Here is a 13,567-nt window from a genome sequence, read left to right on the forward strand (position 1 = left end):
TTATGTAAATATTACATTGCTGCCAGCAAATCTACTTATGTACATAGCCCCAAACTGATGGCGATTTCTTTACTATTGGCAATGGCCTATACTCTATACTCCGCTAATTTTCCCTCCACTTCGTCAAAATCCTCATAAAAATCCTGCAATTTAATAAAATTTTCCATTTTAAAATGTGCGTGCTGTTTTTTGAATTGTTCGCCAACTCGTGTTTACATTTGAACAGCTGACATTTCAGAGCGGCCATATTGAGAATTTTACCGTTGCCCATATTTCTCGGTTCGTGCAGATGGAAACCCCGAAACGGGACTTTAAAAAACGTAGAAAAACTGAGTGAGGTGGAAAAAGGCTATCAGTCTGGGCCACATAAAATAAATTAAATAGGCGACTAAAGTTGTTGACCTTTATCGGCAATATCAATATCGAATATGGTATTTTTTAGTTCGTACTATTAAAGTGTTGTTGTCCACACTGGAAATGAGTGTCAAAATATAGTCTCTCTCTCTCGGAGTCGTCCGGCACATTTTTGGCACATATATTTAATTTTTGAATATTTCAAGCAATGCAAGTGCATCTACGTGTGCTAGCTAATTAACCAAGAAAGTACAAAATAAAAAACAACACACAAAATGCAATTGGGATCCAAGCTGCATGTGTATAAGGGCGAATGGGGCCTACCAACAATTGATTTCGAATGTATGCGTGTCTTGGTATGTTTAGTTGCATCATAATCAGCGACTCCTCGTTCTTGCTATCAATAATTATTAATCAAAGCGTTGTCATTTCACAGTGCTTGCTGCGCTTCACCCGCTGCCCCGTGGACGTCGAGACCAATTCAAATCCATTGCGTTCGGGCGCCGGCAAATTGCCGTATCTTCAAATTGGCAACGACAAATTCATTGGCTACAAGGAGATCAAACGTGTGCTGGATCTTGAGGTGAGTTGAATGAACCCAGCTATTTATAGAATTCACAATCAGCTCAATATGCGTGTTGCATTGTTTCACTTCCAATATTAATTTTCTTTGTTGTTGTTTTCAGGGTTATCCCGTTGATGTCAAGCTATCCACGAAACAGAAGCATCTGTCCGCCACATATACCAATTGGGTATTCACACAACTTCATGCTTACTATCATTACTTTCTGTATGGCGAGCCAAACAACTATGAGACTACCACACGTGGATTATACGCCAAGCGAACGCCATTCCCTTTTAACTTCTACTATCCATCAACGTATCAACGCGAAGCTTGCGATGTTGTCCAAGTGCTTGGCGGTTTCGATATCAACGACAAGCTGGAGAAGCACGAAAGTGACTATGTAAGCTAATATCACTTACGTGAAACTTTTATTCTATTTTTGTGTATTGTCTTATTATAGCTGGTGACTAATGCCAAAAAGTGCGTCAACTTACTGTCGCGTAAATTGGGACGCAAAGTTTGGTTCTTTGGTGATCACTTCAGTGAATTGGATGCCATTGTCTATAGCTACTTGTCCATCATATCGAAAATAACACTGCCCAATAATCCGCTACAAAACCACATAAAAGGCTGTCAAAATCTTTTGAATTTCATCAGTCGTATCTCTCGCGACATATTCCGCAATGAATGTTACAGTTCCGTTAAACTAACGAAATCATCTGGACACTCTGACAGCACATTAACGCCATCGGAACGTAAGTTTATGGAGACCGAATTAAATACAAAGATTGCCGCCGGCATTGGCGCTGCACTGGCAATGGGAGCGTTTGCTGCTTGGCGTGGTATTTACACCCAGGTAAGCCAAATTCTAATTCATAAATTCAAAGCTATATTCATAACAAATAAATAACAAAAATTACAAAAGATTAGCCAGCTAATTCTCATATTCCTTTTTGCAGTTAACACGTTCGTCCACGGATTATGATGGCATCGACTATGAGAACGATGAATTGGACGAGGAAGTTTTGGAATAGTCCCAGCTCTTAGCACAGCTAATAGATAATAGTCTCTATATATATTTAACGCATTCAAAGGGAATGAAAAACGGCGCACAGCAAAATAAGTCCAAAAACTGAAAAAGAAAGTTGTATATAACATTTTTAACGAGATATACATATATACAAGAACTATATAAAAATTCATATTGCGCCCACTTGTCATTCGTTTTTAAACTATTTACTATATGTGAAATTCTATGTTAGAAACAGAAAGAAGAACAGAACAGCAACCAAAGCGTAATAAAAAGCTATTGTTATTTGTAACTAAATTTGAATAAACACGGTTTCTGCTTGAATCTACAAATAGTATTTATTAAAAATCTATGCTTATTATTAAAAATTTTCACATCAATTGGCAGAGGAAAAGAAAACCTCATTTTACCTCGGCAATGAGTTAATAATAGTAAAAATTATGAAATATGTGTGTTAGCCATAATGGAATTTATATTCTGAACTTATGTCTTCAACGCATCTTGCAGCTTTCGTCGAGCCAAACCAACGCGATCTTCCTGCTTGCGTATGTCGTCCTCAGAGATGATAACCGCATGCATTAAAGGTTGTTCGGGATTCATGAATGCCATAGCATTCTTCGTTAGTTCCGCCTTTGTCGAGCTCTGGCCGTGCACGCCAGCATTGAGCATATGCAGTGCTGTGGCCACCGATTGCAGCACCGTCTGTTCATTTACGTTGGGACCGACAGTTCGTATAGTCTTGGGCAATGAGATGTCGTCCAGTTCTTCGCCGTTGTCATGGCAGGCACGCAATCGTTCCAAACGCTTCTCCCAGAATAGTTGTTTGGGTTTCTCCTGGCCCCCCATGTTTGGCGTCATGTTTGACCTTGTTGGGTTCATGATTGCGAACCACAGTTACCGGCTGTTTAAATATGGAGGCGGTCTGTCGAATCGGCGGCACCAAGGAGACATCTGTGCGCAGAGCGCGACTGTTAAGTAAAAACAAAATTGCATTTTAAACAACATTTAAAGGCAGCCAAAAAAATTAGGATTAATAATACTTAAATGAAATAAATGTTTATAAAATAAAAGTTAGCGACTTTATACTATAGTCTAAAGGTTATTTCTAAGAAAAGATGCATTTGCTATTGGAGAATACACAGAGTTAAAACAACTAAATTTGGTAAAGGTTTGTTGGGTTTGAGCGAAAAGTAAATAGAATTTGTTTGACAGGCGCATGCAAGAGAGAAGACAGTTTGGGGAGCCAAGGAGACATCGACTTGGCTCTACCTGAATTCAAATTGTTGTTGCTGTTGCTGCTGTTGTTGCTGCTGCTGTCGAAGATTAGATGCCGTCACTGCAGTTGTCGTCGATGTTACTGAAGAAGAAGCGTTTCCTGCTGACGATGATATCGACGTGACAATGTTGCCCGTGTCGATGTTGATACTGTTGCCGCTGTTGCTGTTAGAGTTTTGTTGAGCTTGAGCTCGACTAAATTTACGCTTCAGTGCGTTCGCAGCATTGCCAGCTGCCACAGCGTTGCTAATGATGGCACCTTGAGCATTGCAGCGGTAGAGCGATATCGATGGCGATGGCATCTGGCGATGCAACTGCATTTTTCCGGTTTGGAAATCAAAGTTGCTAATGTCAAACATCTCCGCGCCCAATTGCCGTGCTAATTGTGGTTTGCTTTCAATTCGTTTTCCTGTGGGACTGTATTGAATACCATCCAATTGTTGTTGTTGGGTTGGGTGAGAGGGAGCAAGTATGGTGGAAGTTGGTGTATGTGCGTGTACGTGTGTGTGTTTGGTTTCGGGTGTGTGGTGGTAAATGTAATAACAAAAGAGTAGTGAGAGTGAGTTACAACGAATTCGTTATTGCACGTGCACGTGTTGTTTTTTTGTGTGTGAACATTTTTACAGTTTACATTAGTTTGCCAGGCGCCACACCTCCACCGTGATATTTTTCTGTTTTAGTTTAAGGAACCAACCGAGTAAACTGTTTGGGGTTGTTTTGATGGTTACCTGTAGTAGAAAACATCAACGCCCGTGTTGCAGCCCGATTTGCGGTGTATTTCTTCGCGTTGCCAACCTTTGGGTAATGCGTTGCAGTCAACGCGTTTACGTTCAATTGTAATGCTTGGATTCATTGGCAAATTTTAAAATAATTTGCACTTGTTTATTTTTTACATTTGATGCACTCGTCAAGCAGCGTGACCGCAAATTGATTTTCTAAATATACCACCAAAAATATAAAAAAATTATACAATTCTTGAGATAAAAAATACCACAAAATATGAACTTGTTAAACTGAACTACAAGTAATTCCAATTAGGATTCAAACTTTATAGCCTGTTTCCACTGCACTCAGTTTTTTGTTTGCAATAAATTATGAAACCAATGCAAACATTCTTTTTTATATTAGAAAACAATAGAGTTTTTTAAAATTATAATTTAATATTTCATAATACATTTATAACAAATAAATAGCATAAAACTGTAAGGTTTGATTATATGAAGTGTGATCAGGTGATTATTATCGGTCAAAGTTTTAATACAATTTATATTTATGAGAAAAGGTTGGACCCATACAAGTTTATTCATTTATAAATATTTTATATTGTATTATTCAGTTTCGAAAAATCGATGCCTAAAAATATTTAAAAAATTTCGTTGCATCCTTGTTGATTAATTTTGTTTGCGCCATTCGCAAAATTATAGGTGTTGAGGAACGACCAAATGTAATTGTTTAATGTGAATGGGCGCGTAAAGAAGAAGCAGCAGTCAACTCGACGACGTAAGTAATTTTCGTGTGACTAAACTTTAATTCCACTTGCGGGATAAATGATCAAATAAGAAAATAACATACACTAATATAATAATGTAATACATATATAAGTGCACACAGTTCATTCACAAGTTTAACAACAAATTCACAGGCTTGCAAAAACACCCAACCCAGTTTGACATTCAGATTCCAATAAGAAACAAGTGGCAGCTGGAAGAAACTAACACAAAAAGAAAAGAAAAATGTCTTCATCAGCCATATTTGTGCTGGACGTCAAAGGCAAGGTGTTGATATCGCGCAATTATCGCGGCGACAACATCGACATGGCCGTGATTGATAAGTTTATGCCGCTGTTGATGGAACGCGAGGAGGAAGGACTCGTTACGCCCATTCTGCAGACATCGGAAACGACATTCGCCTACATCAAGACAAACAATTTGTACATTGTGTCGACGACGCCGCGCAACAAGAACGTCAACATTGCGCTGGTCTTTGTGTTTTTGCATAAAATCGCACAGGTGTTTGTCGAATACTTCAAAGAGCTGGAGGAGGAATCAATACGCGACAATTTCGTTATCATCTACGAACTGCTCGATGAACTCATCGACTTTGGCTATCCCCAGACGACAGACTCGAAAATCCTCCAGGAATACATCACACAGGAGGGTCACAAACTCGAGCTACAACCGCGCATTCCTGTGGCGGTGACAAATGCCGTTTCCTGGCGTTCAGAGGGCATCAAGTATCGTAAGAACGAGGTATTCCTGGATGTTATTGAATCCGTCAATCTGCTGGCCAATGCCAATGGCAATGTGCTGCGCAGCGAAATTGTGGGAGCCATCAAGATGCGCGTCTATTTGTCGGGCATGCCCGAGTTGCGTTTGGGGCTGAATGATAAGGTGCTCTTCGAGAGCACGGGACGCGGCAAATCAAAGTCTGTGGAGCTAGAGGATGTTAAGTTCCATCAGTGTGTGCGTCTGTCGCGGTTCGAGAACGATCGTACCATCTCCTTCATACCGCCCGATGGTGAATTTGAATTGATGTCGTATCGCCTCAACACGCATGTAAGTTGCTAGCATTGCTTACCACCGAACCTACCTAAAACATTTGTAAATTTGACAGGTTAAACCTTTGATCTGGATTGAATCGGTGATCGAGCGACATGCGCATTCGCGTGTCGAGTACATGATCAAGGCGAAATCTCAATTCAAACGCCGTTCAACTGCGAACAACGTGGAAATTGTTATCCCAGTGCCGGCTGATGCCGATTCACCTAAATTCAAGACAACCATTGGCAGTTGCAAATATGCGCCGGAACAGAACGCGATCATCTGGACGATCAAATCGTTTCCGGGTGGCAAAGAGTATCTGATGCGTGCTCACTTTGGGCTGCCAAGCGTGGAGAGCGAGGACAATACGGAGGGCAAGCCACCGATACAGGTGCGCTTCGAGATACCATATTTTACAACATCGGGTATTCAGGTGCGTTACCTAAAGATCATCGAGAAGAGCGGCTATCAGGCGTTGCCTTGGGTGCGCTATATCACACAGAATGGCGACTATCAGTTGCGCACCAATTGAGTCGCTGGACGCATTTGAGACACATTCCAGCCAAGCTTACGCTTCAAAGAGTCCTTGTTTCGTTTCCATCCCTCAAGTGAGTAAGAGGAGTATGTTAGATAGCTTCTTCACCTTCACAGTGCGCGTGCCCTGAACTATTATGTGCGTTAAGTCAAAAATTATATTATTAAACGGTTCGTGTTGGCTTCCTGCTGATTTGTAAATTGCATTCGATGAATTCAACTATTTGATTTCCTTGTGGAAAATAGATGCTTAATGTGACACCAAATATTTTTTGCCATTTCCTGAATTTACAAAACATTTAGCATGGAGTGTTTTTAAATTGGAATGGAATTTACACTTCAGCAGAAATTATACACCTAATTATAAATATTGTATTGTTTTCTTCTGCGTATTCTATTTGTATTTGTATTTGTATGTAAATCAAACTAATAAATTTTAACACATTTTCCACAGCGCGACAATATTTTTCATTTATCCATATACACACATTTTATTTCGACTATTTGTTACAAGTCTTTAAAAACACCAAAAATGTATAGCATGTTTCTAAATAAAAAATACAAAGAATAGTATTTAAATTGAGTTAACAACATTTGACAAAAAGGAGATTTGCTTTTGGGTTGTACCCAGCAGCAAAACAAAACATAAAACGATAATATTGCTTAAGCTTAATAAATGCACTTTCGATTGAGTCTCTCCGGTTAAGTTTTTGTAGAATAGTTTCGCGTTAGAGTTGGCAATTTTATTGCTTGAAGCTCTTCAGTGGATAGAATTCCTTATGCGCCTCAATGTGCTGCTCCAGCTCAAGCTGCTGCTGCTGCAAATGGTCAGGAATTGTGTCGTAGACACCCTCGAACATCTCACGCCAATTGGGCTTCAGCTTCTTCTCCGACACGGCAATTTGCTTCAACACTTGCTTGCGCACGCTGTTAACAAATTCCGTCTCCTCCTGCTCGTTGAACCAGCCCTTGTGGACCATGTACTTCTTGAGCTTGGATATGGGATGCTCAAAAGTGTTCCACACGTCGATCTCATCGGCTGAACGATAGGCTGTGCTGTCATCCGAAGTGGAGTGATGTCCCACACGATATGCTAAGGCCTCGAACACAATCGGTTTGTTCTCGCGAAGCACATACTCCCTAGCCTTCTTCATTGCATTGTAGACGGCGAACACATCAGTACCATCAACACGAATGGTGGCAATGCCATAACCCATGGGACCACGACCAGCGATGCCATCACCGCGGTACTGTTCATTGGATGGCGTGGAGATCGCAAAACCATTGTTGCGACTAAAATCAGGATATATGTTAGAATATTAAGTTATTAAGATATATCATTAGTTACCAGAAGAGTATGACTGGACACTCGAGTGTGGCGGCAAAGTTGAAAGCAGCGTGTGTATCACCTTCGGAGGCAGCACCTTCACCAAAATAGCAGATGACACAGGCATCGTTGTCGGGTCGTCGCTTCAAGGCGTAGGCAGCACCTACAGCTTGGGGAATTTGCGTGGCTGCAAAGGAGAGATTAAATACAGACCATATATAAAAAGTCTTTGCTAAGCACTGCTTAAAATACATATAAGATTTGTTTAAGTCCTCTAATTAAGCGTTGATAGTTTTATAAATTGCAACCTCCTAGCTCTTACCATTTTGACTAAGGATCCATAGTTCCCTGCTCGGAGTTAGGTAGCAAGAAAAGCTCCTTAAGAAATGTAAATTCTATGGTGCAAATTATTACAGCCTCCTAGCTATTGTTATTTAAACTGAGCTCGGTTTAGAATTCGATTTCTTAAATGTCAACTACAAACGGTAGTCTCTTATCTGCTACCCTAAATAGTAAGAGTTTCAGTCTCCTCACGTTGTACATAAACACAGCTTCCTCGCGCTTATCGTTTAAAAAACCCATTGGTAAATCGGTCGGTTGTTGGGTAAGTCAGTCAGTCAGTCAGTTCACGAATTGTATGAGAAGTTACTTAAAGCATTATTAGCGACTCTTGCTTACACAGTGGACTAGAGATGGTGACAAAGTTCAGCTCCTTGGAGCCATAGTGTACTGGCATCTGTTTGCCACGTCCCAAATCATCTACATTGCCATAGCACTGATCGATGAATTGATCGATGCGGAAGCCACGCCACACCAACACACCAGCCTCCCGATACTGGCCATAGATGATGTCGCGCATCTCCAAGGCAGCTGCGCTGCCAATGTGCGATGCTTCCTCGCCAAAGTTCGTCATGTAAAAAAAGAGATGCGACCCTGACGTTGTGATTCATACAGGATCTTGTCCATGGTGGACAGCAGTAGCATGTCACGGAACATTTTCTCGACCACCTCTTGACTCAGCTGGGGATCCTCGTTTTTATTGAGAATGTAGCCATCGCGATCCATCACACGATAGATGGGAATGGGAGCATAATCCTCAGGCAGCGTTAGTTTCAGATCGTTCACGAATGACGCATTGCGTGCCCCTGGAAATGTGGCACCATCATCCTCTGACTTTGAACTGTAGCAACGCTGAGCTATCGCAGCATTAAACTGGATAAAAACAACAACAATTAGATAGGAGAGCATGCGAAGATTCGTGCGAATTGAAATACAAACCAGTTTGGCATTTTGGCGGGCAGCGCCAACAGCATTGAACAGATTACGGGATTTTCGCAGGAATGACATGTTAACTAATGCGAATTAAATGCGAGAAAAGTGCAACAATAAACAATTGCAACCAACAAATGAATTATTGCTGCGTGTTCTGTTGCTGCTGCCTTGGGAATTCAATCAGCTGCGTTACGCAACAAGTTGCGGCTAAGCAAAGTACGCTGCTCCTGACTTTTTAGAGCATTGTTTAGTTTTTGGTATATTTGTATTTTGTGTATTTTGGCTACATTTTTAATGAATTATATTTTTATTAATCTATTATTTAAGGAAGCTTAAATTAATTTTATTAATAAATATGAGTTAATCTTAATTTACATTTACATTATTATTAATATTATTTACTTACATACATAATTTACAACTGAGCAGCGTACTTTTCAATCAGCGTTAGTTTGTTGAAGCCTGTGTTGGTAAACTCCACAAAATGGCAGCTGAACACATTGGCGACAAACAATTTTGGCTGGCAATAGCAATATTAATTAAGAACTATCATGCACTGAATAAAAAAATATTTGAGGTGTTGATCACAGAAGTGCAAAAACAACAGGATGGAAAACTACATGCATCCAATGAAGATGAGCTGGAACAACAGCTGCAAACAGCTGCCGGAGAGCGGACTTGCGATGGCTTTAAAATCCACTTTAAAATGCTGACCAAGAAAATGTCAACAAACATTTTGGCCAACGGTGTCGTGGGTGAGGCAAATGCAATGTAATCAGGCAATAACTAATACAAATTAACTTTACAGATTTTGTACAGCAAAGCTATGAGTGTCACTTTGTAGACGCCCAATCCTTTGATGATTTTGCTGTGCAATTAAATGGTGGTGAACTAAAAGTTGCCACGTTCAACCAGAGCAACGACAAGGAGATTTCTCCAAGCTCCCGTTGGGCTGAGTTTGTGCTAAAGCCAAAGCTTCACAATTGGTCACAAAGCAAACGTGAAGAAGCGGCTCAAAAATCGCTGCATTTGCTGGATGTGGAGAAGTATAATGATCTCTACAAACAGCTAAAACAGAAGCATTCGCTAAGTCTTCTAGAATTGTGGCAAACGGCAAATGAATCAACGGATCCCTTAAAATTCATCTACGAAGACTTGGCTATTGCTGCCTATCTCATCACACTCTGGAGCTGCACACAAAGCGAACCCACTGGTTTCGCCGACTTGGGATGCGGCAATGGGCTGCTGGTCTATGTGCTCAATGCCGAGGGCTACAAAGGCTATGGTTATGACGTGCGGCAGCGAAAGCTTTGGTCGCTGTATCCTGATGAAACAAAAACAAAGCTTATTGAGCGCACTGTGGAACCAAATAGCTTTCGTTGTGAGTTCGATGGCATCGATTGGTTAATTGGCAATCATTCCGATGAGCTGTCGCCTTGGTTGCCAGTGCTTGCAGCGCGTCTCAAGTGCAGCTACTTCCTTCTACCTTGCTGCCCCTTCGAGCTGTCGGGTGCCAAGTTCCAGCGTCGCAACACGTGTATTAGCTCCTATCAGGACTTTACTCTTTATGCCAGACAAGTGTCGCAGCAATGCGGCTTTGAAACGCTACAGGATCGCTTAAAGATACCAAGCACCAAACGCATAGCTTTAATTGGACTTAAACGTACGGCGAAAGTGTCATCTACGTTTGAAGATTTTGTGCAGCGAGAGCTCCAAAAGTATCAAACTGGTGAATCCAAAACAGAGCAAACAGTAAAATTGCGAGAAAAAGCGGAAACCGTGAGAAATTGCACTCAGATCGAGAAGAGCATTCTCGATACGCTGGTGCTGAAAATCTTTCGCATGCTGCTGGACAACACAACAGACCCAGAGTCTTTAACATCCGAGTCTATTTGGCAGCAAGGAAGACAGTTGTCAATGCGCGAAATCGCTCAATCGCTCAGCAAAGAGGAGTTAATTGGCATCAAGTCGGAGTGTGGCGGCATCAAAACGCTTTTGCGTAATAAACACGAAGTATTTGAGTTTTGTGGCAACGATCAAATTGGTCTACGCAAGCCCAAAGAAATTACAAAGTTGCAGCAGACAAAAGGAAAATTGCTGATTATTAAAAAACGTGCATGTTTCTTTAAACTGCACCATCCTCAGGGTTGTCCATTGGAGGAGGGCGAGTGCTCGTTTATACATTAGTTATAGATGTTGTAGTTATAAAGACTATTGTACAAATTCGCATCATTTTACCCACTAGCAAAATAAACTTGTTAAAGTTGGCAAATCTTACAGCTGTTATATAGCCTAATATTATGGCTAACAATAATCTAAGCAGTTAGCAGTTCAAAATGTTTCATTCTTATGAATACTACATCGACTGAAGCTTGTTCAATTTTTAAATTTTGTTTTTTAATTGTATATTTCGTGTCTATTTTGTTAAATATTGTTCAAATTATTTATGATCTTGTATTGTAGAACATAATTTTTTGTTATTGCCGTCGCTTACATCTTCTGTTTTTGTTGCCAACGCGAAAGTTAATCATTGTTAAAAGGTCTTCAACGGGAACTGTCTGAGCTGTTGCTGCGACGACGGCGTCTAATTGGCGAGCGTGAACGACGTCGCGGTGATCGACGTCCTCTCGGTGGAGGCGAATTGCGTCTTCCGCCCCCGCCGCCTCCTCCACCACGATTATTGAAGCGATTAAATTGTGGCGGAGATCGCCAGCGTCCGCCTTGTGGACGTCGCATTTGAGGTGATGGTCGCCGCATTGGCGGTCGCTGTTTGGCGACAATTACCGGCGATACTGTGATTTCCTGGCCATCGATTTGTCCACCATCCATGTGCTTCATGGCTGACTCACAGTCCTCGGAGGTGGCGTATTCCACATACGCCATTCCGCGACCGAAATTCGGATGATAACGATCCGTAGGGAACTCTACGTTCTTCACAGTGCCAAAACTACTAAAGATCTCGAGCACATGGTCTTTGTTAACGTTGCGGGTCAAGCGACCCACGTGAATGCGCACTGGCTTCGGAGTGGGCGACCTGGAGCGGCTGCGACTGCGCGAGCGGGAACGTGAGCGCTCCCGACGCTTGGGCGGCGGCGTACGCTCAACTGTGCCGCGACCGCCGCCGCCACCACGTCGACGTGGTGAACGAGAACGGCTACCGGAACGGGAGCGTTCGCGTTTCACGTTATTCACTTCGCCCCCGCCGCCAGCACCACCACTGCGATCATTGGAGGAGCGCGGACGAACACGATCTCTTGAACGGCTACGACTGCGTTGCACCCGGTCACGTTCCCGCTCTGTGCGGTCGCGATCAGTTTCCTTACGTGCCTTGCTGTTGGCTCGCGGCGATTTGGTTGTTTTGCGTGGCGAACGCGAATTATCTTTGCCAGCAGCACCACCACCACCTCCACGTCGCCGGTTCTTTTCGCTGCGATCGGTGTCGGTTGACGATGAGGACGAGGAACTGGAGGAGTCGCTAGAGCTGCTGGAGCTGGATCGGGAGTCTGAGCCAGAGCTGCTGCGCGATGATGAGCTACCCGAGGAACTACGGGTAGAGGGGGATAAACGTTTGCGTTAGTATTGAAAAAGTATTGATATAAAAAGGGGAAGGGGGTATTGAAAAACAATGTTGTACCTTCGGCTAGAGTCACTGCTAGAAGAGGCGGAGCCTCGTCGCTTTCGTTCCCGCTCTCTGCGCGATGATGAATTAGATGTAGTCGTAGCTTTCGCATCCTTCTCTTTCACTTCCTTCTCTTTATTTTCCTTTTCGCCCTCGGCGGTGGGAGACCGGGCACGCGCCCTAATGAAAAACAATGCGGTCATAGCTTGTATTTTACTTTCAACAGACAATTAAAACTTACATTTTTCAATAACACTTTAACTGGCGATTGTAACCAGTGACAAGTAGCCAAAATTCTTTTTAATTTTCAGCGAAAAAACTCTTTTTTAAAACACTCAAGTCGAAAAATATTCAATGGCGTTCCCTGCAACGATGTTTTTACACCGACACAGTATCGATGTTATTAGTGTGACCATAAAATGGCATTTCAAAATATACTTTACTCAGGCATTTTAAAAATATACCCAATCTCCAGCTTTATAAGAACTCACTAGTGCTGGATAGAAGCTAAATATAAAATTTAAATGTTTTTGTATTTTTACATTTATTTTAATTTTACCAGTTAGATAGACAGTGTATCAGTCCACTTATTAACAATGTACATCTGAAAATATACCAATAATGCTTTCCCTCAAATCTAAAGTGTCTCTACCATTTTGTTTGAATCAGGGTTGTATTGCTGATTACTTTGTAATATACTATTCAAAACAAAGAAATTTAAAAAAATATTACATAAAATTCGATTATGTGTAGTGTTTATATTACATATTTATTAGTGTGTTAATAGGTTTTTATTTTGGAAAACAGCAATACAATATGATAAATATATACCCGTAAATTTATCATATATGTACTTCGTTTTTCTATGGAATACAAAATCATATAGAAATGTTTTCACCTAAATCGCTATTAACATAAAAAATAAACTCATAAAAGTGAAATAAATAAAGCAGTAAAAACAATATTTATTTTTAAAGGAGAATTTATAGAATAACATTTAACTGATAAAATTCTGGGAAGTAAATGTCATTTCTTGGGACAGTGATGGTAT

General features: G+C 41.3%; 6 protein-coding genes across 8 annotated transcripts; 3 read left to right on the forward strand and 3 right to left on the reverse strand.

Annotated features, from left to right (window-relative positions):
* Positions 1-484: 484 nt before the first annotated feature.
* Positions 485-2,246, forward strand: LOC133836907 (metaxin-1 homolog). Its single transcript, XM_062267507.1, has 5 exons — positions 485-710; positions 791-937; positions 1,041-1,319; positions 1,380-1,775; positions 1,879-2,246. The coding sequence occupies exons 1-5, from the start codon at positions 630-632 to the stop codon at positions 1,951-1,953; spliced, it is 978 nt and encodes a 325-aa protein (XP_062123491.1). The 5' UTR covers positions 485-629; the 3' UTR covers positions 1,954-2,246.
* Positions 2,247-2,261: 15 nt separating this feature from the next.
* LOC133836908 (methyl-CpG-binding domain protein 2) lies at positions 2,262-4,173 on the reverse strand. The gene is given in 3 exon segments (XM_062267508.1): positions 2,262-2,792; positions 2,794-2,917; positions 3,953-4,173. Coding segments are annotated over 3 exon segments (609 nt in total). The 5' UTR covers positions 4,078-4,173; the 3' UTR covers positions 2,262-2,432.
* Positions 4,174-4,604: 431 nt separating this feature from the next.
* Positions 4,605-6,752, forward strand: LOC133835864 (AP-1 complex subunit mu-1). Of its 2 annotated transcripts, XM_062266001.1 has the most exons (3): positions 4,605-4,724; positions 4,867-5,779; positions 5,838-6,752. In XM_062266001.1, exons 2-3 carry the CDS (start codon positions 4,958-4,960, stop codon positions 6,294-6,296), a joined length of 1,281 nt encoding a protein of 426 aa, XP_062121985.1. In that variant the 5' UTR covers positions 4,605-4,724; positions 4,867-4,957; the 3' UTR covers positions 6,297-6,752. The 2 variants fall into 2 exon arrangements, with proteins under 2 accessions (XP_062121985.1, XP_062121986.1); XM_062266002.1 differs by lacking the exon at positions 4,605-4,724 and having other exon boundaries at positions 4,735-5,779.
* LOC133835863 (2-oxoisovalerate dehydrogenase subunit alpha, mitochondrial) lies at positions 5,228-9,084 on the reverse strand. The gene is given in 5 exon segments (XM_062265999.1): positions 5,228-7,591; positions 7,647-7,812; positions 8,304-8,544; positions 8,547-8,837; positions 8,904-9,084. Coding segments are annotated over 5 exon segments (1,317 nt in total). The 5' UTR covers positions 8,973-9,084; the 3' UTR covers positions 5,228-7,041.
* A 273-nt stretch (positions 9,085-9,357) lies between these two features.
* On the forward strand, positions 9,358-11,406 carry LOC133835862 (probable tRNA (uracil-O(2)-)-methyltransferase). Its single transcript, XM_062265998.1, has 2 exons — positions 9,358-9,652; positions 9,706-11,406. The coding sequence occupies exons 1-2, from the start codon at positions 9,382-9,384 to the stop codon at positions 11,082-11,084; spliced, it is 1,650 nt and encodes a 549-aa protein (XP_062121982.1). The 5' UTR covers positions 9,358-9,381; the 3' UTR covers positions 11,085-11,406.
* A 5-nt stretch (positions 11,407-11,411) lies between these two features.
* LOC133835865 (RNA-binding protein with serine-rich domain 1-B) lies at positions 11,412-12,920 on the reverse strand. Of its 2 annotated transcripts, none has more exons than XM_062266004.1 (3): positions 12,758-12,920; positions 12,532-12,696; positions 11,412-12,411 (listed from the first exon to the last, which is right to left on the reverse strand). In XM_062266004.1, coding segments are annotated over exons 1-3 (1,137 nt in total). In that variant the 5' UTR covers positions 12,760-12,920; the 3' UTR covers positions 11,412-11,441. The 2 variants fall into 2 exon arrangements, with proteins under 2 accessions (XP_062121988.1, XP_062121987.1); XM_062266003.1 differs by having other exon boundaries at positions 11,412-12,441.
* Between the last annotated feature and the right edge of the window lie 647 nt (positions 12,921-13,567).

Source organism: Drosophila sulfurigaster, chromosome 2R (assembly GCF_023558435.1).
Source record: "Drosophila sulfurigaster albostrigata strain 15112-1811.04 chromosome 2R, ASM2355843v2, whole genome shotgun sequence".
Lineage (NCBI taxonomy): Eukaryota > Metazoa > Arthropoda > Insecta > Diptera > Drosophilidae > Drosophila > Drosophila sulfurigaster.

Bases quoted from the DNA above. Each gene is read 5' to 3' on its own strand.
- LOC133835865 (XM_062266003.1), bottom strand. The intron at 12,442-12,531 runs GTACAACATTGT...CTCTACCCGTAG, and splicing joins AGCAGTGACTCTAGCCGAAG to TTCCTCGGGTAGCTCATCAT.
- LOC133835864 (XM_062266001.1), top strand. From the start codon at position 4,958: ATGTCTTCATCAGCCATATTTGTGCTGGACGTCAAAGGCAAGGTGTTG. The intron at 5,780-5,837 runs GTAAGTTGCTAG...TAAATTTGACAG, and splicing joins CGTATCGCCTCAACACGCAT to GTTAAACCTTTGATCTGGAT.
- LOC133835862 (XM_062265998.1), top strand. From the start codon at position 9,382: ATGGCAGCTGAACACATTGGCGACAAACAATTTTGGCTGGCAATAGCA. The intron at 9,653-9,705 runs GTGAGGCAAATG...TTAACTTTACAG, and splicing joins TTTGGCCAACGGTGTCGTGG to ATTTTGTACAGCAAAGCTAT.
- LOC133836907 (XM_062267507.1), top strand. From the start codon at position 630: ATGCAATTGGGATCCAAGCTGCATGTGTATAAGGGCGAATGGGGCCTA. The intron at 1,320-1,379 runs GTAAGCTAATAT...GTCTTATTATAG, and splicing joins AGAAGCACGAAAGTGACTAT to CTGGTGACTAATGCCAAAAA. The intron at 1,776-1,878 runs GTAAGCCAAATT...TCCTTTTTGCAG, and splicing joins GGCGTGGTATTTACACCCAG to TTAACACGTTCGTCCACGGA.